General features: G+C 45.0%; 1 protein-coding gene across 3 annotated transcripts in view; it reads right to left on the bottom strand.

Annotated features, from left to right (window-relative positions):
* Positions 1-308: 308 nt before the first annotated feature.
* The window catches only part of ZNF512 (zinc finger protein 512), a 337392-nt gene continuing 320491 nt past the window's right edge, over positions 309-17209 (bottom strand). For 2 of the 3 annotated variants that reach the window (XM_069605440.1, XM_069605441.1), the window contains 2 exons: positions 7089-7187; positions 3074-3766 (listed from right to left, as the gene is read on the bottom strand). In XM_069605440.1, the coding sequence (XP_069461541.1) occupies positions 3206-3766; positions 7089-7187 (660 nt within the window). In that variant the 3' untranslated portion in view covers positions 3074-3205. Of the gene's footprint in view, positions 3767-7088; positions 7188-17209 lie in introns of all 3 variants that reach the window. The other variant, XM_069605439.1, reaches the window with a different exon arrangement.

Genomic DNA, 17209 nt, shown 5'->3' with positions numbered 1-17209 from the left:
CACAGTTTAAGCTCACAACCACAGCCGCCATGACTTTGATGAATGCAGTACAAATTGCCTCAACATAATGACTTGCACGGATAGTCTCCTGGGATATCAGTACTCCAGTACTGATCGATATATATATATATATATATAGGTTCGCTTCAACCCCAGCCTGCCATCCGGATACACACACCTCAAGTTCCCTTGACACAAATCACCTGGAAACATACCTGCACACAACCTTAATACAGTGTATCTGCATGCACCAACACACAGCAAAGCAATTTTGCATTGTTCCCTATGCCACTACTAACCACATCCACTGCAGATCAGATGGAAGCAGTTTGGGGTATAAAACCAACACACACACTTCGCTTAGCCCTACCCGCTCCCTTTATGCAAGTGGCTCAAGAACAAGAGGATGGGGGAGATAGCACGTGGTGCAACTAGACACCAGTACAAGGGCTATTTCAGTGAGTAGTGTGCATTTGATAGCATGTGCCGGTTTTCCGTTCTCCAACTTACTGAGATGGGTTAGAAATCACTCTGAAGTAATTTGTTGGAGGTTGGGAGTAATTCTATTCTACTTAGGCAGAGAGTTATTGAGCAATGTTTGGCCAAAAGGAGGATCAGACTAGGAGCTGCCGTCCACTAAGTAATGTTGCAGCTCTAGTTCTAGAGGCACTTGTTACTGCACATCCACTGTTACTGTCCATGCATAAAAACCCACCAGAGGAAGAACTCCTTGATGCAATCTGCATCCAGAATGCACCCAAAAAGCCAAGAGGGGCAGTGAAACACTAAGCCTACTCTTTCAGAAGAAGGGCGTCCATGAGTCAGAGGATGGCAATGTAGGCATTCAAACCCCTAAAGACATCCAGATGGTGCAGTGTACCCTCCCTCTCGGAGGATCGATTCTGAAAACAATAGCAAAAAGATAATTGGTAGAGATAGACGGCAGAAACAAACAGCAGCAAGGAGGGAAGCTGGCTCAACAGAATCAACTTATCCTCATGAAAGAATGTTCATGGCTGAGAAGTCCTGGAGATCGCCTATTTTCCCTGCCAATGCTACTGTGACCAAAACATGCTCTTCTAGCAGAGTTTAATGTTGCAAGTGATAATAGGCCCGATTGATTTGTGCACCACAGGCACTAGAACAATATTCATGTCCCACAAAAGGGGAGGTCTTGTACAGAGGGGACCATTTTTGTAACCCATCCAAGTATTGTTTTACCACTGAATTTTGTGAGCACTCCTTTCTAGAATTCCTTTAGACATGGATTCTTGCAAGGTAAGATTTCTGACACTGCATTTAAATGCCATTGTTAACTCAGAGGGTAGGAGAAACTACAATCTTGTTCAGGTGACGTAAAAGAGGGCTACGTTCTGTTCCCAGGACCATGTGGCAAAATCTCAACCATGATTTGTTCTCGCGCTGTACATTTGTCAGGAGATTTACAGCCCATCTTCGGTAAAACCCTAATTTCTATGAAGACATTTATGTTTGGTAGCAGGGTTGCTACGTGACAATGGTACAGAACCTTCCCCCACTGTTGGGACAGAAGGTCCCAACGCTGCATTTGCAGGAGCGGGCATGATACAAACAGGTGAATCAAGTCGAACAAGTCTTATATATCCAGTTGGAAGCTACTAACAGAAACCAATATACTGCCCTCCCCTTGAACGCAGTGCAACTGCAGGGTGCGGAGAGAGGTGGAAAAGCCTGTACCAGGTTACCTGACCAAATCAACACAAAGGCACCTCCTTTGGAGTCAGGTTCCTTGGCAAGCCACAGGATATAGGAAAAGTGGCTGCAGAGCTGAAACAAACTGTTTGAGGTGTCTCCCAACTTCCTGAACCTTCCACAGTTCCATTCTTGCTCAGACACTGGGGCACATGGGGGTGTGCTCCTCACTTCAGTCTTATTTTTTTAGGAATATCAGAACTCTTTCCCTGCACTAACAGAAGGTCACGTTTAGGGCTAAAATGTATGTCTTGAACATGGTGCAGAGTCCTGTGCTGATGGCAACACATGAAAAAAGGCCATCCCGATAATTAAGTGGGGATTGCACTGCCCACCAGTTGCTATCATTGAATACCCTCCAGGTGAAGAGCAGATAAGACTGTAAACCATGGGACTGATCCCAATTCCCCACTAGCTGCAATGAGTTCTCACATGCAAGCATGTGTACGGTCCAGCTAGAAGACCTACCAAGAACATGGATGATGAACCTTCCCTCCCAATGGTTGTGGTCTTGGTCCTCTCGAAAACTACACCTATTAGTGAAATGTACTGTGTGAAGGATGGCGCCCACCTCAGAGGATCCACCAAAAGAGCCAACTAGAAAAAAAAGTCTAGAAGAGGGCCCCGCGAGCTACCCACCGGCTCCTGGAGGGGTCCCAAACTGATTGAACAAAGAGGCACTGTACAGTGTCTAAAAGAAGCATCTTGGACTGGCCCCGCTTGTCACCTGCCAAAATGACCATAAAGGACAGATAATTATGTGCGGTAAGCCTCTTCCAGGTGTCCAGGGATGCAATACCATGTTGTATAGTGACCTTCTTTAAGTACACACTCGTTGAACCAGCCAAGGTCAGTGTGCTAAGTAACCCTGCTTCTCCATTGCAAAGCACGGACAATAGAAGCAAAGCCTGTGTGTTGCAAGACCTCTTTCCTGGCTTCAATATAAAGAGATTTATAAACTGTGCCGGGGAGATGGAAGGGAGCCTGTGCTTTCCTGCTCTGGGATATCGCTTGCCCAAGCCATCTTAAATGGTGCTAGTGCGCTTGCTTCACTCCCATTCAATAGCAGTGAAGCGGTCATGAATAGTACTGCCAGGGCTGCTACTTAAATGAAAACGTTAGAATCTACACTGTAGGGGAAGCATAAAAGCCCTCTTGCACCGGATGTGGGGGGTAGGCGGTAGTGGAACAGGTGGCTGCAGTGGACCAGTCTGTCACTATAAACACATGAAAAGAGGAACATTAAAAAAAAAACTCATCAGTTTCTGCCACCTTCATAGGAGGTTAAATCGCAGAGTGCTTTTCTGCAGACACCACAAAGGTCAAGGATCAGTAGCTAGAGGCACCTTGTTCTCCATAGCCTCAACTGGTAGAAAGGTTTTAAGACCTTTGATTTGAACGTGGCACATCCAAGTTGTTCAATGCATAGTCTTTGGTCCAAAGTAGCCTCACTTGCAACCACATTTCCTAATTCTTACTTGCGTCGACGATCTAGTTTCAGCACAGCCGCCTTTATGAGCCCTGGCTTCAGGGTGGTGGTCTTACCCAAGCCTGGTTTGAGCTCGGTTGTTTTCCCAAACACTGGGTTGAGCATGGCTGCCTTTATGAGCCCGGGCTTGAGTTCGGTTGTCTTGCCCAGTCCCGGTTGCAGTACAGCCTCCTTAACAAGCCCTGTTTTCAGCTTGGCTGTCTTGACTGGTGTTAAGGCAGCAGGTTTCACAAGAGGCTGTCGGGCTCTCCAGATGACTGGCTGCATCTCCTCCCCCTCTTCCTCCTCCTCCATGCTGCTGTGGCTGCTTGCACTGTTCTCGCTATCACTCTCCGATGGCATGCTTCTCATTCTCTTGCTACTGTGCTCCAGGATGCTGTGGCTCGGAGTTTCCTTCACTGGGGAAGTCTTTCTTTCATCAGCTTCTGCTTTCTTTTTGACTTGAGGGGGCTGCTTTTTCACCTTCTTTTTATCATCATCTTTCTGTTGCATTTTCATCAATTTCTCAAAGATTTTTGACGATTTGCTGTTTGCTACAAACCATTCCTGAAACGAAAACAAGAGTGGAGGGACATGGTAATTTAATAACGACATTAGGATTCGAGCTGAACAGGATATAAAAGCAACAAGAGAAGTCAATGCAAAATGAATCTAGACAAGAGTCAGGTGTGCATACAGGGTTTTGAACAATTTCAGAGCATCATCTTCAATTCTGAGCTTATGTTAATTAACATTTTCTAAATCAATCTATGGAATGACTTGTTAGCAGAAACACTTTAAAAGAGTCTTTCAGACTTGCTGGTGAACTGCAGTACGTAGAGACACCCTGGAAGCCTCACTAAGCAGATGTATTTTTACCATTTATGCACTATTTTTAGTGTGTACTGTTTACTGTGTGTGGCTACTAAACGAGGCTAGGGCACTCTAATGCTTGTTTTTTGGCCATAACTATAGCTTGGCCTTCTTTATGCCTTCCCAGATCAGGAATGTCCTCATCTGGTCATTCACTTGCCTGGGAAAGCTGCTGTTTTCGCGTGCTAGTGCTGTCTTTGTGTGTGTGTGTGTGTGTTTGTGGCCCCGGAAGGGGGTGGGACCGTCTAATCCAACTCAAACATCCTTGGTGACAGTCTAGGTGTGGGGAAAATGTGAAACCAGTAGTTGTACTTGATTGGTGTTTAAATGGGGAAGATCCTTACCAAGAGCAGCCGACTCAAGATTCCGAAGAAAAGTCCTCAAGTGACCCAGAATCCCTTCCAGTGTCCGGCCCGGTGAAGCCCTGCTTCTCTGCTTGATCACCAAAGACCGTGAGCGGTGCTCCAGCCCGTGGACGAGTGGAACCAACTAGTATCTACACCTTCGAGGAATCTGCCCTTCCAAGCCTTTCAAAGTGTCCCTGGATGGCTCAGTGGAAAGCAAGCTCTCTCATCTCATGGGCTACTTGGCCAGAAAAGTCGCTGTTCCACGTTAAGAGTCCAGAACTTCGATTGTCAACAGTGTGTGCCACAACTCGCCTTCTCCCCGACTTTCAGCTTTCCTCCTTCAAGGGAACCTGTCCTGGAGCAGCTGCCGTGAACACAATTGGAAGGACTCCTGTCATCGCTTGTGCGCAGACACTGTTGCTGGAACTCTTTCTCCAAACTATGAAGTGTCCTGAGGAGGCCTGCACCAGTATTTCTTGCATGCCTTCATCGACAAAGGTTGCATCTCGCAGCTGCAACCGACCAGAGGAATCCTTGAACCCGCAACTCCTGGGCACCTCTCACCGGAACCAAAAGTGGAAGTATGAGCCCGAAGCGACCCTCCCTGCCCCAGATGAGTCACGACGACATCTGAGAAAATCAGAGTCAGGGAATTAAGTAAACGCAGTGCATCGGTCCCCCTCCTCCACTGGATAACAATGGGAACAAGTCCTTCTCTCCTTATTCCATTCCACTCACCTTTTGGTCGTCAAACCTTGGTCGATTATCTTACCCTTGGGTTATCCTTGGGTCTGGAAGAAAGGAAAACACATCCTTGCCACTGGTAAAATAGTTGCAGAACTTTTAAACTATTACCAATGTAAGCTTATTTAACTTACCTACAGAGATCCATTCTGGCGAGGAAAATTGTTGCTCTTGTGACTTTTGGGCACAAGGCCCCATTCATTTTAGGGTATGGACATCTTAAGTTAGGTTATTCTCTTGGGATCTTGTTCCATCAATGCCAGCCTCTAAAATACTTACCTGCTTGTGCCAAGATATTTGAACCTATGGTGACAATATATATTTTTATCAGAGCATTGAGATATTTCTACCTGTTGGATTCATTTCCCAGTGTGTTCAGAATAACTATAACAAATAACTTTTTATACATGACTGTCTACATTGAATTATTGTGTGCCATACTGTGTGGAGTCCTTGGGGGCTGCTGACCCCCACTCACACTCTCATGAGAATAAGCCTTACTGCTCATTCACATACCTTGATTGGGTTTTGAGAAACCTCTCAGCGTTCCCTGTTCTCTAGAACCGAGTGGCCTCCTAAAATCTGTCCACCAGCCCAGATTCTAGAAATCCATCTCGACAGTTATTGAAAGTATTGCTGATAAAAATGGTAACTGTTGGTTAATTGTCTTTTAAGGTAAAGTGTAGGGATTCCCCCTAGAACCACCAAGGGTGGATGTATACATGCATTTAATAGTAGGAGGATGACAATACCTAGGTTTCATTGCTTAGTGTGGATTTTAAAGGCTTAAAGAATCCATGCATAGTTTTGTCCTTCTCTGTCTCAATGACATGTGTAGTGCTCTGTGTGTGTGGCATTGTAGCCCTAGACATCTCTCATACCCGTCTTGAGTATATGCTTTGCTGCTCTACTAGCTACCTTGATTGGGTTTGGCAACACTTCAGTGTATTTCCGGTTCACTTCCCAAAATCCGCCACAGGGTTGACTATGGCAATCCACCTTAACATATGCCTAAACCAAACAGAGGGGGACCCCATCCTAAAACCAAAGATGCATGTTCCATTCACACGTTTGGCCGTCAGCCAATCAATGCAGGTTGCCAACATACAAGCTATTGGGGGCAACTGTGCAGGAAAACAGGGGGATGTGGATTCCTGGGGAATCCCAGATATCTGACTCACAAGCACACCTACTCAAGCCCCCGGGTTATTGTGCGAAGCTCAGGACAGAGCGAACCCTGCAATATACTATGGATAAAAGGAAAATCCCATTCTAGACGTATGCAATCAGCCCAGACAGGATCAAGACCTGCCAGGGATATCTCAGAAGTGGTGTGCGAGGGAAGATAAAGAGCATGAATTGGGGTAACACACAATTTGCTTGAATCAAAATGTCAGTATGGAAGTTTTGATCGAATTGGGAGTGTACCATTTGTTCAAAGCCTACAATACTGGGGAGCAGGGCTGTGGGGGTGTCCCCTCACTCCCCATGTTCGGTATTATGGGATTTGGGAGTTGCAGTGGTGTCCCCGGCTTCCTTGACATGGGAAGCGGGGGACTGGAGCAAAAAAATAACAGAGAAAAGGGGAACCAGCGGTGTCAGCTCCGACCCATGTTAGAGGGACGGCAGCCGGCGAGAAGGTAAGTAGGGGGGCATTCGTTTGAGGCTGCTTCCGGCATAGGGTTTCGGGTTGTTTCACCGAAGGTCAAACATATTTGCGGCGGAATCGACTACAAACAATTCCGCCGCAAACTGTTTGACAAACAACCCCGATCCTGAACTGGGAAGGGATACGTAAATGTAATGGATGTTAATAAAAGTGCAGCATACAGTTGAGTGTGAAAGCACCTTTTGGTTTGAAGGCACGTGAGAATAATCAGCTTATCTTGGCATTTTCAAAAAGCAGCAGGTAGTATAATGCTCACCTCACAATGCACCCAATTGATGTGATACTTGACTCCACTCTCTGAGCCAAATTCTTTATCACAAAGGAGACACTTGTACTTCCCGGCCACAAAGTCCCCCTAGCAAAGGAAACAAGACAAAATGATTAGTACAAAAAAAGTCAATTACGAGGTTACAGTCAGCCTGTCCGATTTTTGGTCTATCATTCCCATAGCAAGGATGTCACATGATGTCTGAAACACTTGCGTACGAGCGAGATAGAAATAAAATATCAATTTCAATTACTGCTGAGCCAATGTAGAAAGCCCGGTTCAGAACACCAACCCATATTGTTCAATAGTATCTCCGAGCAGCCTCTGCTAATAAAGTGGATTTCCCAAGTAGAATGGTTTTGTATTCTCCCTGGGAGTTGCGTCTCCCTTTCTTCTGCAGTGTTCTAGTACACAGCAAGTCATAGAAGTGATCCTGGATGCCCGCCTGCTGCGACAAATCAGGAAAGTTGAATCTGGACTTTTCACATTGCTGCTATGCTTAAAAAAATTAGCACCCCCCTCCTATTTACGAAAGTTGAATCTGGGTGTTTTCATTGTGGTAACTGTGTATGGTTAACCATGTTCTATTAGGATCTCTCCCACTCTCTAGTTCCGACACCTCCCTCGCAAGGGGTGCCGCTGCACTGTTGTGAGTCACTTGTTTCTCCTCCTGCGTCTTCCCCCTGGTTGGGACCCCGGCAGCCCCCCTATGTGCATTCTGCGGCACTGGGCGTGTCTCTCGTCCCTCGCTCCCTTCTCCTCCCACCTTCCTACTTCGCACCCTCAATGGTGCTCTCTGTTTCTCCAATTTTCTCCAACTACAACTCTATCTCCTATCCTAGCCCTCTAAGTCTGGAAGGAAGAAGTTCAAGAGGGACATCCTGGTCTCCAACTCAGGCCTCCCTATCGCTGAAACCTACATCAGTACCTCCGCCAGACAGACTTCTCACCAACATCCTCTTTGTCGTTCCTTCACCAGACCTATGGACCCTTCATATGGTCTCGACTCTCCTATCTCTTCCTCTCCCATTAATGGCGGCACTCAGTGGGAGGCCCTCTTGGCCTCCTTCCACTCCAAGGTCATCATTAATGTCTATCTGAATGGCATCATCTTGGTCCAGGGCCTCAGCCCAATCAATAGGCATCTCCCGCGTTTTACCAACTTCCTTCCTTCTCCTGCTACTGCTACTACTCCTGCTACTGCTACTACTACTACTATTACTACTACTACTACTACTAGCATCCCCTTGGCTCCTCCTCCACCTCTCATGTCCACCTCTGACCTCTCTCTGACCCCTCTTACACTTCCTCTGGGTGCACCACATGCCTGTACCCCTACCCGAAAGCCCTTCAAATGCGGCAAACTGCTCCACGTCTGTTGGGGAGAATTCTCAGAAATGTGTTAATTCCCTCTACCTTAGAGAACCCCAACAACTTTGCTGGATTTTGAGGACTTGCTTTTTGTGTGAGAAACATTTTCCCACTCTCTCATGTATTTTAATGTGATTTTGAACACTGTGCTTCTTTAGTTGTGGAGTCTGTCAAACTCCATGGCATCATCTTTAACATTGTGTCACACAGCAACTTCAGTGCAGTGACACATGGAAGTCTTCCAGATTTCCCAAAGGTTTAAATACCTTCTCTGGGATAAACTACTGTTTCCCAGAGCAGTAAAGTGAAATTTACTTTACTTACATTTGTAACTTTCTAGACCCATCACACACTATCTTACAATAGAGTGCTGGAGGGGTTACTTAGTTATCAACTTTGTCTAGCTTCTCATGTAACATTTTTATGTTACCCTTTCCTCGCAGAATGGCTGGTGGCAGTGGTTTACTTTTTAGTACCATTGTGGGATTTTACCGCAGGTTTGTTCGCAGCCACGGTAAAGCACCCAAAGGTGCCATTTATGTCAAAATGGCCCCAGTCTTTTTGCCATTTCTTTTTTTTTTTTGCAGGTTTACTGCCGGAGAAGCCATTCCCACTTTTAAAAAAAAGGTATTACTATTGTGCATCTTAGTTTAAAAATGACTTTTCACATAGTTATAACAATTTCATTCCATTTACATTAGTTAAGAATTTTTTTTGTTTTTCTCCATAAAACATACAGCTCTTTCATATATAGAGCGATATTAATTTTGCTCTTTTACAAAACAAAATCACAACCATTTCAATAAAACCTGCTGGAAGTTAACAGTCTCACATCCATTCCCAACAAAAAACATTTCATTAGTATCAACAATTTACATAGTAATTTCCGTATCTCATCACATTTCAATCAGATGATCTAACTCCAACTAAACAAGACTACAAAAGTGTCTATATCCTTATCAGGACTCATTCAATTAGTCATACTCTTCAGCATCACTGTCAACCACAACAGTATCTGGGGCCAATAGCCTCCCCAACTGTAGTTTGATTACTGTAATAAAGCCACAAAGTTTAAACATAAAGGAGTTGAGTTCATCATACACTTTTACCATAAGGATTGTCTGGCCAAAGACGTAAATCCAACAATAGTAGCACCCAAATGGGCTATCCTTATGTCTTCTAAGAATGGACAATATATTACCAAATGTTTCCGTCTGCTGTTCATTTACGCAGAATCTACAAGTGGCTGAAGAACTTTTAATCCAGTGCTGAGTACGTACAAGCATGTGAAGCTGGTTCATTCTGAACCGCATAAATAAATCACAAATGTTATCGCACGGATGACAAAGAATATATCTTAGTCTAGGAAGTCTTTTAGGACTATGACTCCCAAATCCCCTATATAACCGGTGAGTACCAATATCATCCATGGATTAACACCAATCATATTCATACCGTTTTTCTTTTGTTTTTAAATATGCTGGACGTAACCAAATATCTTCTTTGGTAATACCTATGTTGGACAAGATCTCTTCCATTCTTTTTTCAAATATGACCACCGAACGAGGGCTTGACTTGGTGATCATATGAGCAAATTCCTGATGTAGGGAGTTTTGAGGAGGGTTTATCATTTTTGCATAAGAGTTAAGTTGTCTCCATTGGAATCGCACCGCTAGACTGGATAATCCCAATTCAATCCGAATACAGGAATTGGGAATTGCTTTAGCCAACCCGAGTACCTGCTTCCTGATCGATCCTTGTACAGAATTCAAACAAACAGTAATAACGCAGAGACAAAGATCAAGCCCCTACAATAGAATTGCTTCCACCTTCAGCAAGTAGAACTGGAGCACTGGGTCAAGAGAAAATGTACAGAATTAATTTCGAATAATCTTTAATTGAGAAGTTAAAGGATGAGCCTTGAGCCTGATAGACGTTTGCCAATTGCCAATGGACAGATGATCAGAAACATATCCCAGATATATAATTATAGCTACAAGTTCAATCGTGGCCCTGTTTAAGATCCACGTATATCGGTCAATTTTCTATCTTCCTGTGAAAACCAAAATATTTGACTTTGCAACATTAGCACAAAGATTATTCACCAAAGCATAGGAAGCAAAGGCTTGTAATTTATTCTGAAGGCCAAATAGCGTTCTGTCAAAAAGCAGAATGTCGTCTGCATAAGCAAGCCAATTAACCCTCATATGTCCACTTTTTATTGGAAAAGTAATTATTTGCTCCCAGATGCCATCTATATCAGTGAGGTATAAATTAAAAAGGGTAGCAGCGAGGTAGCACTCCTGTTTTACTCCCGTGTATGTGGGAATCTCCACAGTAAGCACTCCTTGTTGGTTAATCCTCACTCACTAACATGTGTTATAATGTAATAAGGCAATAAGTTGGATCATTAATTCCAGGAACCCTAATTTGGCCATTTTGGCACATAGCACGTTCCGAATGATACAGTCAAAGGCAGAGCTGAGGTCCAGTGCGGCCATAAACACTGGACCATCAGAAGAATTCTTTACTTTTGCCAATACGTGTGCAAGCACCGTGGCATTCAAGCCAGTTTGGTATATAGATAACAGATTATGTTCCTGTATAAAGTTTTCAATCACCTTAAGTATAAGCATTGTGAAAACTTTATAAGAGGGATCCATCAGAACAATAGGGCGATAGTTTGCGGGCTCTGATGGATTGCTTTTTTTGAAGATTGGAACAATCAAGGATGTTTGCCAGGACCTCGGGATATGGCTGGAATACAAGAGGTTTTCAAATTTCAATTTGAGTATACCAGCACAAAATAGTGGATCAAACTTTAATACACAGGCAGGTATCCCATCGGGACCGGACGTGCTTGAGTATTTCAGGTTCTTGATTGCCCAGGCAATCTAATCAATAGTCCAAGTAGTATGCTAGAAAGACTTCAACTTAATCATCTTAAAACTATAGTGGCTAGATTTTTGGGGAAGATGGTATGCTAATGAAATAAATTCACACCACTTCTCTGCAGAAATAGAGGAGGACATACTATCTACCGGTGTCAACGATGTCTCATTAAACATATGCCATATGCTTTTTGTATCGCGCTTGCATATACGCATAATCATTGCCTGATTACCAGTTAAATGTGCTTTATGTCGAGAAATCTTAGTAGCATTCCTGTACTGCAATAGAACTCTTCTTTTAAGTGAGAGGAATTCCTGCACTGACACGACTCTTTTTCAGGGAATTTATCTCACGGTTCTTTGCGCGCTATAGAGAGGCAACTTCCTCCAAATAAATGTGTGGGTGGCCTATGTTATCACTAAATTTATAGGAGGTAAGTTTTGCAAGTTAATCTCTAATATAATTATAAACTTCAATCCAAATAATATCAGCTATTAAATAGCCTTTATTTGTATCAGAGCGTATGGTAGTCCGTAGGGCATTAGTCAAACGATCACACAAGTTCTTGTTCCAACAGAGTGAAGAGAACGCCTTACTTCCACCAGGGCAAGTTCAGGGATCCTTTCACAGAGTCTTATAGTGTTTGAAATACGAACTACAATGGAAATAATGCAATGGTCACTAAAGCCTACATCAGTGATTTCACATTTTAAACCACTCCTCAAAACATTTAGGGAAGTAAAAAATAAATCAATTCTAGAGAAAGCATTCATCCTATGCCAAGTGTAATCAATTGCTCCGTCTTTGAAGTCTATCAACCCCAGATTCCAAGTGGCTAGATAATGTACCCACCGATGACCTATCAGATCCCGGCGTTGTGTACCACGGAATTTACTTTCAATCAAGCAGCGTGCATTAAAATCTTCTCCTACTATGGTAATACAGTTAGGATTGCATATGCAGGAGTTTTAAATATACCATCAAGAATGTCCATTACCTCATCAAAATTGTTGGACTCATAATTGACGTATATACAGACCACCAACAGCACTTCATTGAAGGAGTCTCAATTCAATTTCCAAAGCTAAAACAGATGACTCATGAATCAGGGTGGCGGAAAAATGTAAGTTATTGTTTATCAAGATAGCCAAGCCACCACTCGGACGCCCTGTACTCAGTGTAGCTAAAGCATAGAACACTGTATAACCATCTACAAATAACACCTTTGCAAGCAGGGTTTCCGGTAGTATAATTATAGATGGACTGCTGCCTCAAAGTTCTTGTAGCCACATACATTCCAACTGGGAATGCTAATACTGCTCAAACTACGGCTCTACATTTAGAGCTCGCACCTCCAGTATAGATTTAAATAGATTGCCAATCCATGACCAGTCCTTCATGTTGGCTGCAATTGCTGACAACTGCGCAATCATCTCTGGGGGACTGGACTCATGATACATTGTCGGGTGCCTTTGCACCAATACTTGTTAGTGGCGGAATTCGATTTTATTTTTAACGTATTTTATTGGCATTTGTATTGGATGCATACAAATACAAGAAAATTAACTAAAACATTAAACAAACAACAACAGTCTTCATGTGAAACAGTTCCTCTTTCTCAGGTGAGCATGGTTGCAAATAGGGGTTCCGATATCTCGGGAAGTGGGAGGGATCTCAGTCAAGAGGATCACCATCTCTAGGCGAGTGCGAAGGATCAGTTATGGCAAAGTAGTGGAGTTTATCAAGGGGGTTTATGGTCTGCACTGAAGTGTATATCTCTCAGGAGGGCCTTCCAAGAGTCCAGAGTGCCACTCGCAATGTCTCCACTTGAGATGATTCCATCTTGCCAGGCTCTGGTTTCGGCTGCAGTCCATCTCTCTAGTTCTTTCATCCAGCGTTCATGTCTAGGGCCTCCTGGTGTCTTCCATGCCATGGCTATAGTTCTTTTTGCAAGTATACATGGAATGTCCATCAACTTGACAACATGTTTTATTTGCTTGGTCTGGGGGAAGCCCCTAACAAGCATTCCCCGGGTGTCCATTCATATCTGCTTATTCTGGCATCTGTGCAGGTCTGTTTAACTTTGGACCACAGCGCCATTGTCTTGGTGCAAGACCAGAACATGTGGATCAGATCAGCTTTGTCGTTCCCACACCATGGGCATGCCGGAGAGGCCTGTTTGTTGAAGGAGAGCACCCTGTGTGGGGTCATATATGTCCGATATAGGACGTTTAGCTGTATCTGACCGAATCTGGAGTTTCTCGACACCTTCTTGGGATATAGCAATGTTCTTTCCCATTCCTTGTCTGCAAGCGTAGTTTCAAGGTCTGTTTCCCATTTCGCCTTCAGTGCCGCACTTTTGGGGTTGGGTTTGTCGTTGAGCCTCTTGTAGAGTCGAGAGACCGGTTTCCAGCCATCCGTAAGGTCGTGCATCTCTTGTAACAGTGGGTCTGGGGTGGGTTCCTCCAGCCAGCTGCAGCAGTACTTCTTGGCGGTTTGTTTGAGCCGATGATACCAGAGAAACTGGCCGCTTGATAGCCCTTCATTAGCCTGCAGGGACTCAAAATCCTTGAATTCGCCCTCCTCAAACATATCTCCCCATGTATAAATTCCGGCGCCCTCCCACCTCCTGGCTGTGGAGAGATCCGATTCTGTTTTGCACACGTCGACCAGAATGGGGTTGTCTGGACAGTAAGGGTGTTTCACCTGCCTGATGTAGCAGGTTCAGGTCCAAATCTGCCTACCAAGTTCGACGATCAGGTGGGCATCTGGGGATTGTCATAGAGGGTTCCAAAGAGTTTCCCTGGGGAATATTTTGGAGGGAGATTGTCGCAATAGTCCCAGCTCGGCTGACGGATCGTCCGAGAGCCACTTCGTCATGTGGCTAAGCTGTGCCGCAATGTAATACAACTGGAGGTCTGGGAGTTGTATTCCCCCTTCCTTGTATGGTAGAGATAGGGTAGCCAAAGTCAATTTATGCCTGGTAGGTCCCCATAGGAAGTCCTTGATAAGTGCCTCTAATTTCTTAAAGAAGGGTAGTGGCATATGTTGACAAAGAAATATAGAAATCGAGGGAGGACTATCATCTTAACGATTGCTGCTCTGCCTACCATTGCAAGTGGGAGTCTAGACCAAAATTTCATGGATCTGCGAAGGCCGGTTATTGCTGCTTCCGTGTTGTGCTCGTGTGTGAGCATAGGGGTGTGACTCACATTAATTCCTAGGTACCGAAACGTGTCGAGTTGCCACTTTATCCCAATGTCCGGGAGATCAGTTTCTTCCAGGCCTCTCAGGCTAGCCAAGGGGAAGGCAGAGGATTTGAGTCTACTGAATTTGATCCCAGAGTATTTCGCATAGTTGTCTAGTACATCTAATGTGATTGGTGCGTTGACCTGGGGGTCTTTCGAGTATAAGAGGACATCGTCCGCGTATAGGGATATTATGTTGTGTTCGTTGCCCACTTTGATGCCAGCGTCAAAGAACTGTTTCCTAAAATATATGGCAATCAGCTCCAGGCCCAATATGTATAGCATGGGCGATAGTGGGCACCCTTGTCTGGTGCCCCTTTGTATTTTCCAGGATTCAGACACTATTCTACCGGTCTTTACTCTTGCCACAGGAGAATTATAGAGTACTGTGATCCATCTGACAAAGCCTTCGCCAATCCCAAACCCTCTCAGCACCTCGACGAGCCACTCCCAGAAGATAGAATCAAAGGCCTTGACGGCATCAAGTGATAGTACTGCTAAGTCTTCTTCTCTCTCATAGGTTTCGGCCATGATGTGTTGAAGCCTTCTCAGGTTGGCTGTGGTATTGCGTCCTGGAACAAAACCGTTCTGGTCTTCGTGGATTAGGGACCCTACCACCCTAGCGAGTCTGCTGGCCAGTATAGTGGTGAGAATCTTGCTGTCATAATTTAACTTGGCCAGAGGGCGATAAGAGTCAGTGGGTGGTTTGTTTGGTTTGAGCATGGGAATAATTATTGTCTCTTTCATAGTGTTAGGTAAGACCCCATTTTCGTAGGCCTCTTGGTAGACCTCGTGGAGGATTGGGGTGAGGGTGGATTCATATGTTTTGTAAAATTCAGGCGGGAGGCCGTCGCTTCCGGGAGCCTTACAGGTGGCCAGCGATTTGATTGCTCCTGTCACGTCTTCTGCTGTGATTTCCATCTCCAGTGCCTCTCTCTGTTCGCTGGATATTTTGGGGAGGCCTATCTCATCCAGTGTTTCTTTAATTTCATCTCTGTCTATTTGTGTGTCATGGGAGTACAATTTGGAGTAGAATTTGGCAAACGTTTCATTAATTCCTAGTTGTGTCTTGTGACATATCCCGTTGTCGTCCAGTATCTCAGTTGGGAGGTGCCTGGAGCATTCACGCTTGCACAGCCACGCCAGCAGTCTTTCGGGTTTGTCGAACTCCTTGTGAGACCTGGTAGTGTATGTTGCGAAGTCAAACATCTCTAATCTGTCCCAGGAAGATTGGCATTTCTCGCGCGCTTCCTTCAACTTCCTTTCGACCTCTGGAGTAATGCTTGAGGTGGATTCTAGACGAGAGATCTCTTCTTCTTGTGCTTCGAGTTCAGTCCTCAATTGCCTGCGAGTGCCACCAGCTTTTGATATTATTTCACCTCTAGCCACCACCTTCATGGCTTCCCACAAAGTGCACCAGGTAGATACTGAGCCTTTATTAATGCCGATGTATTCTTCTAGTTTTTCAGCGAGGTCCTCTCTAAACTCTGGGTCGGCGAGGGCCGCAGAAGGCATCCTCCACATGGGGTTTGGTGGTCTAGGCCCCGTAAGTTGCCATTGCATGATCAGTGGGAAGTGGTCTGAGATTGATCTTCCTAAATATGCCGTAGTTTCTGCCAATGGTATTTGTTCCCTGTCAATGAACAGATAATCGATTCTTGTGTGGACCTTGTGCGGGGCTGAATAATAGGAATAGATCTTTTCAACAGGATGCTGTTCCCCCCAAATATCCACCAAGTCAAGTTGTGCCAGCGTTTCTATCAGAGCGCATGTTGCAGGGTTACATGGATGGGGGGTGGGGGGGAGAACAGACCTGTCCATAGAGCCATCAATGACACAGTTGAAGTCCCCCCCCCCCCATATAAAAGGTCCTATTTCGGTGGTGTGCCATCCGTGAGCATATTGCTCTGAGGTGTGATGGTATTCCATGTTGCGGGAAGTACGAATTGACTAAGCAAAATGGAGTCTGCTCAATAGTGCCCCACATTATTACATACCTTCCTTCTTTATCGGACTCGAATCCTTGCAATTGGAAGGGTACATTCGGGTTTACCCATGTGAACACTCCCCTTGAGTATTTAGAGTAGGGGGATCCTCTCCCGGTCCCAGCCCATCGATCTGTTAATTTGGACATGGTGTCTTCCGTAAGATGCGTCTCTTGCAACATCGCAATCGAAACCTTTTTCCTGCGGAGATAAGACTGTATTCGGTTCCGTCTCAGGTATGAGCTCATTCCTCTCACATTCCACCTCATCACTTTGAGTTGTGACGCCATCGGATCAATATTTCGAGCCCGGATGGCAGCTCCTCATCTGGAGCCTGGAGTAGTGCCAATCTGAGGTTATGAGACTGTAGACGGGAGTACCTGGGTTCTTCGCCCCCCGCCGGGTTCTTCGCCCCCCGCCCCCCCCCGGGTTCTTCCCCCCCACCCACTCCCCCGAGTCGTAGCATGCACCCATCCTGTGCTTCTTCGGCAGTAGTGGTATGAAGACTGTATAACTAACAAAACTGTTAACAAAACTCGAACTGGTGCGCCCAGCGACTACATCATCGTTGTGGTGCTCGGGCGCTCTCGAGCCGTCTAAACCCATCCAGGTA

This window comes from Ambystoma mexicanum, chromosome 4p, assembly GCF_040938575.1.
Source record: "Ambystoma mexicanum isolate Mex_15411 chromosome 4p, UKY_AmexF1_1, whole genome shotgun sequence".
NCBI lineage: Eukaryota > Metazoa > Chordata > Amphibia > Caudata > Ambystomatidae > Ambystoma > Ambystoma mexicanum.
Note: the sequence above shows the minus strand (reverse complement) of the source record. Positions and strands in the feature narration are given on the sequence as shown.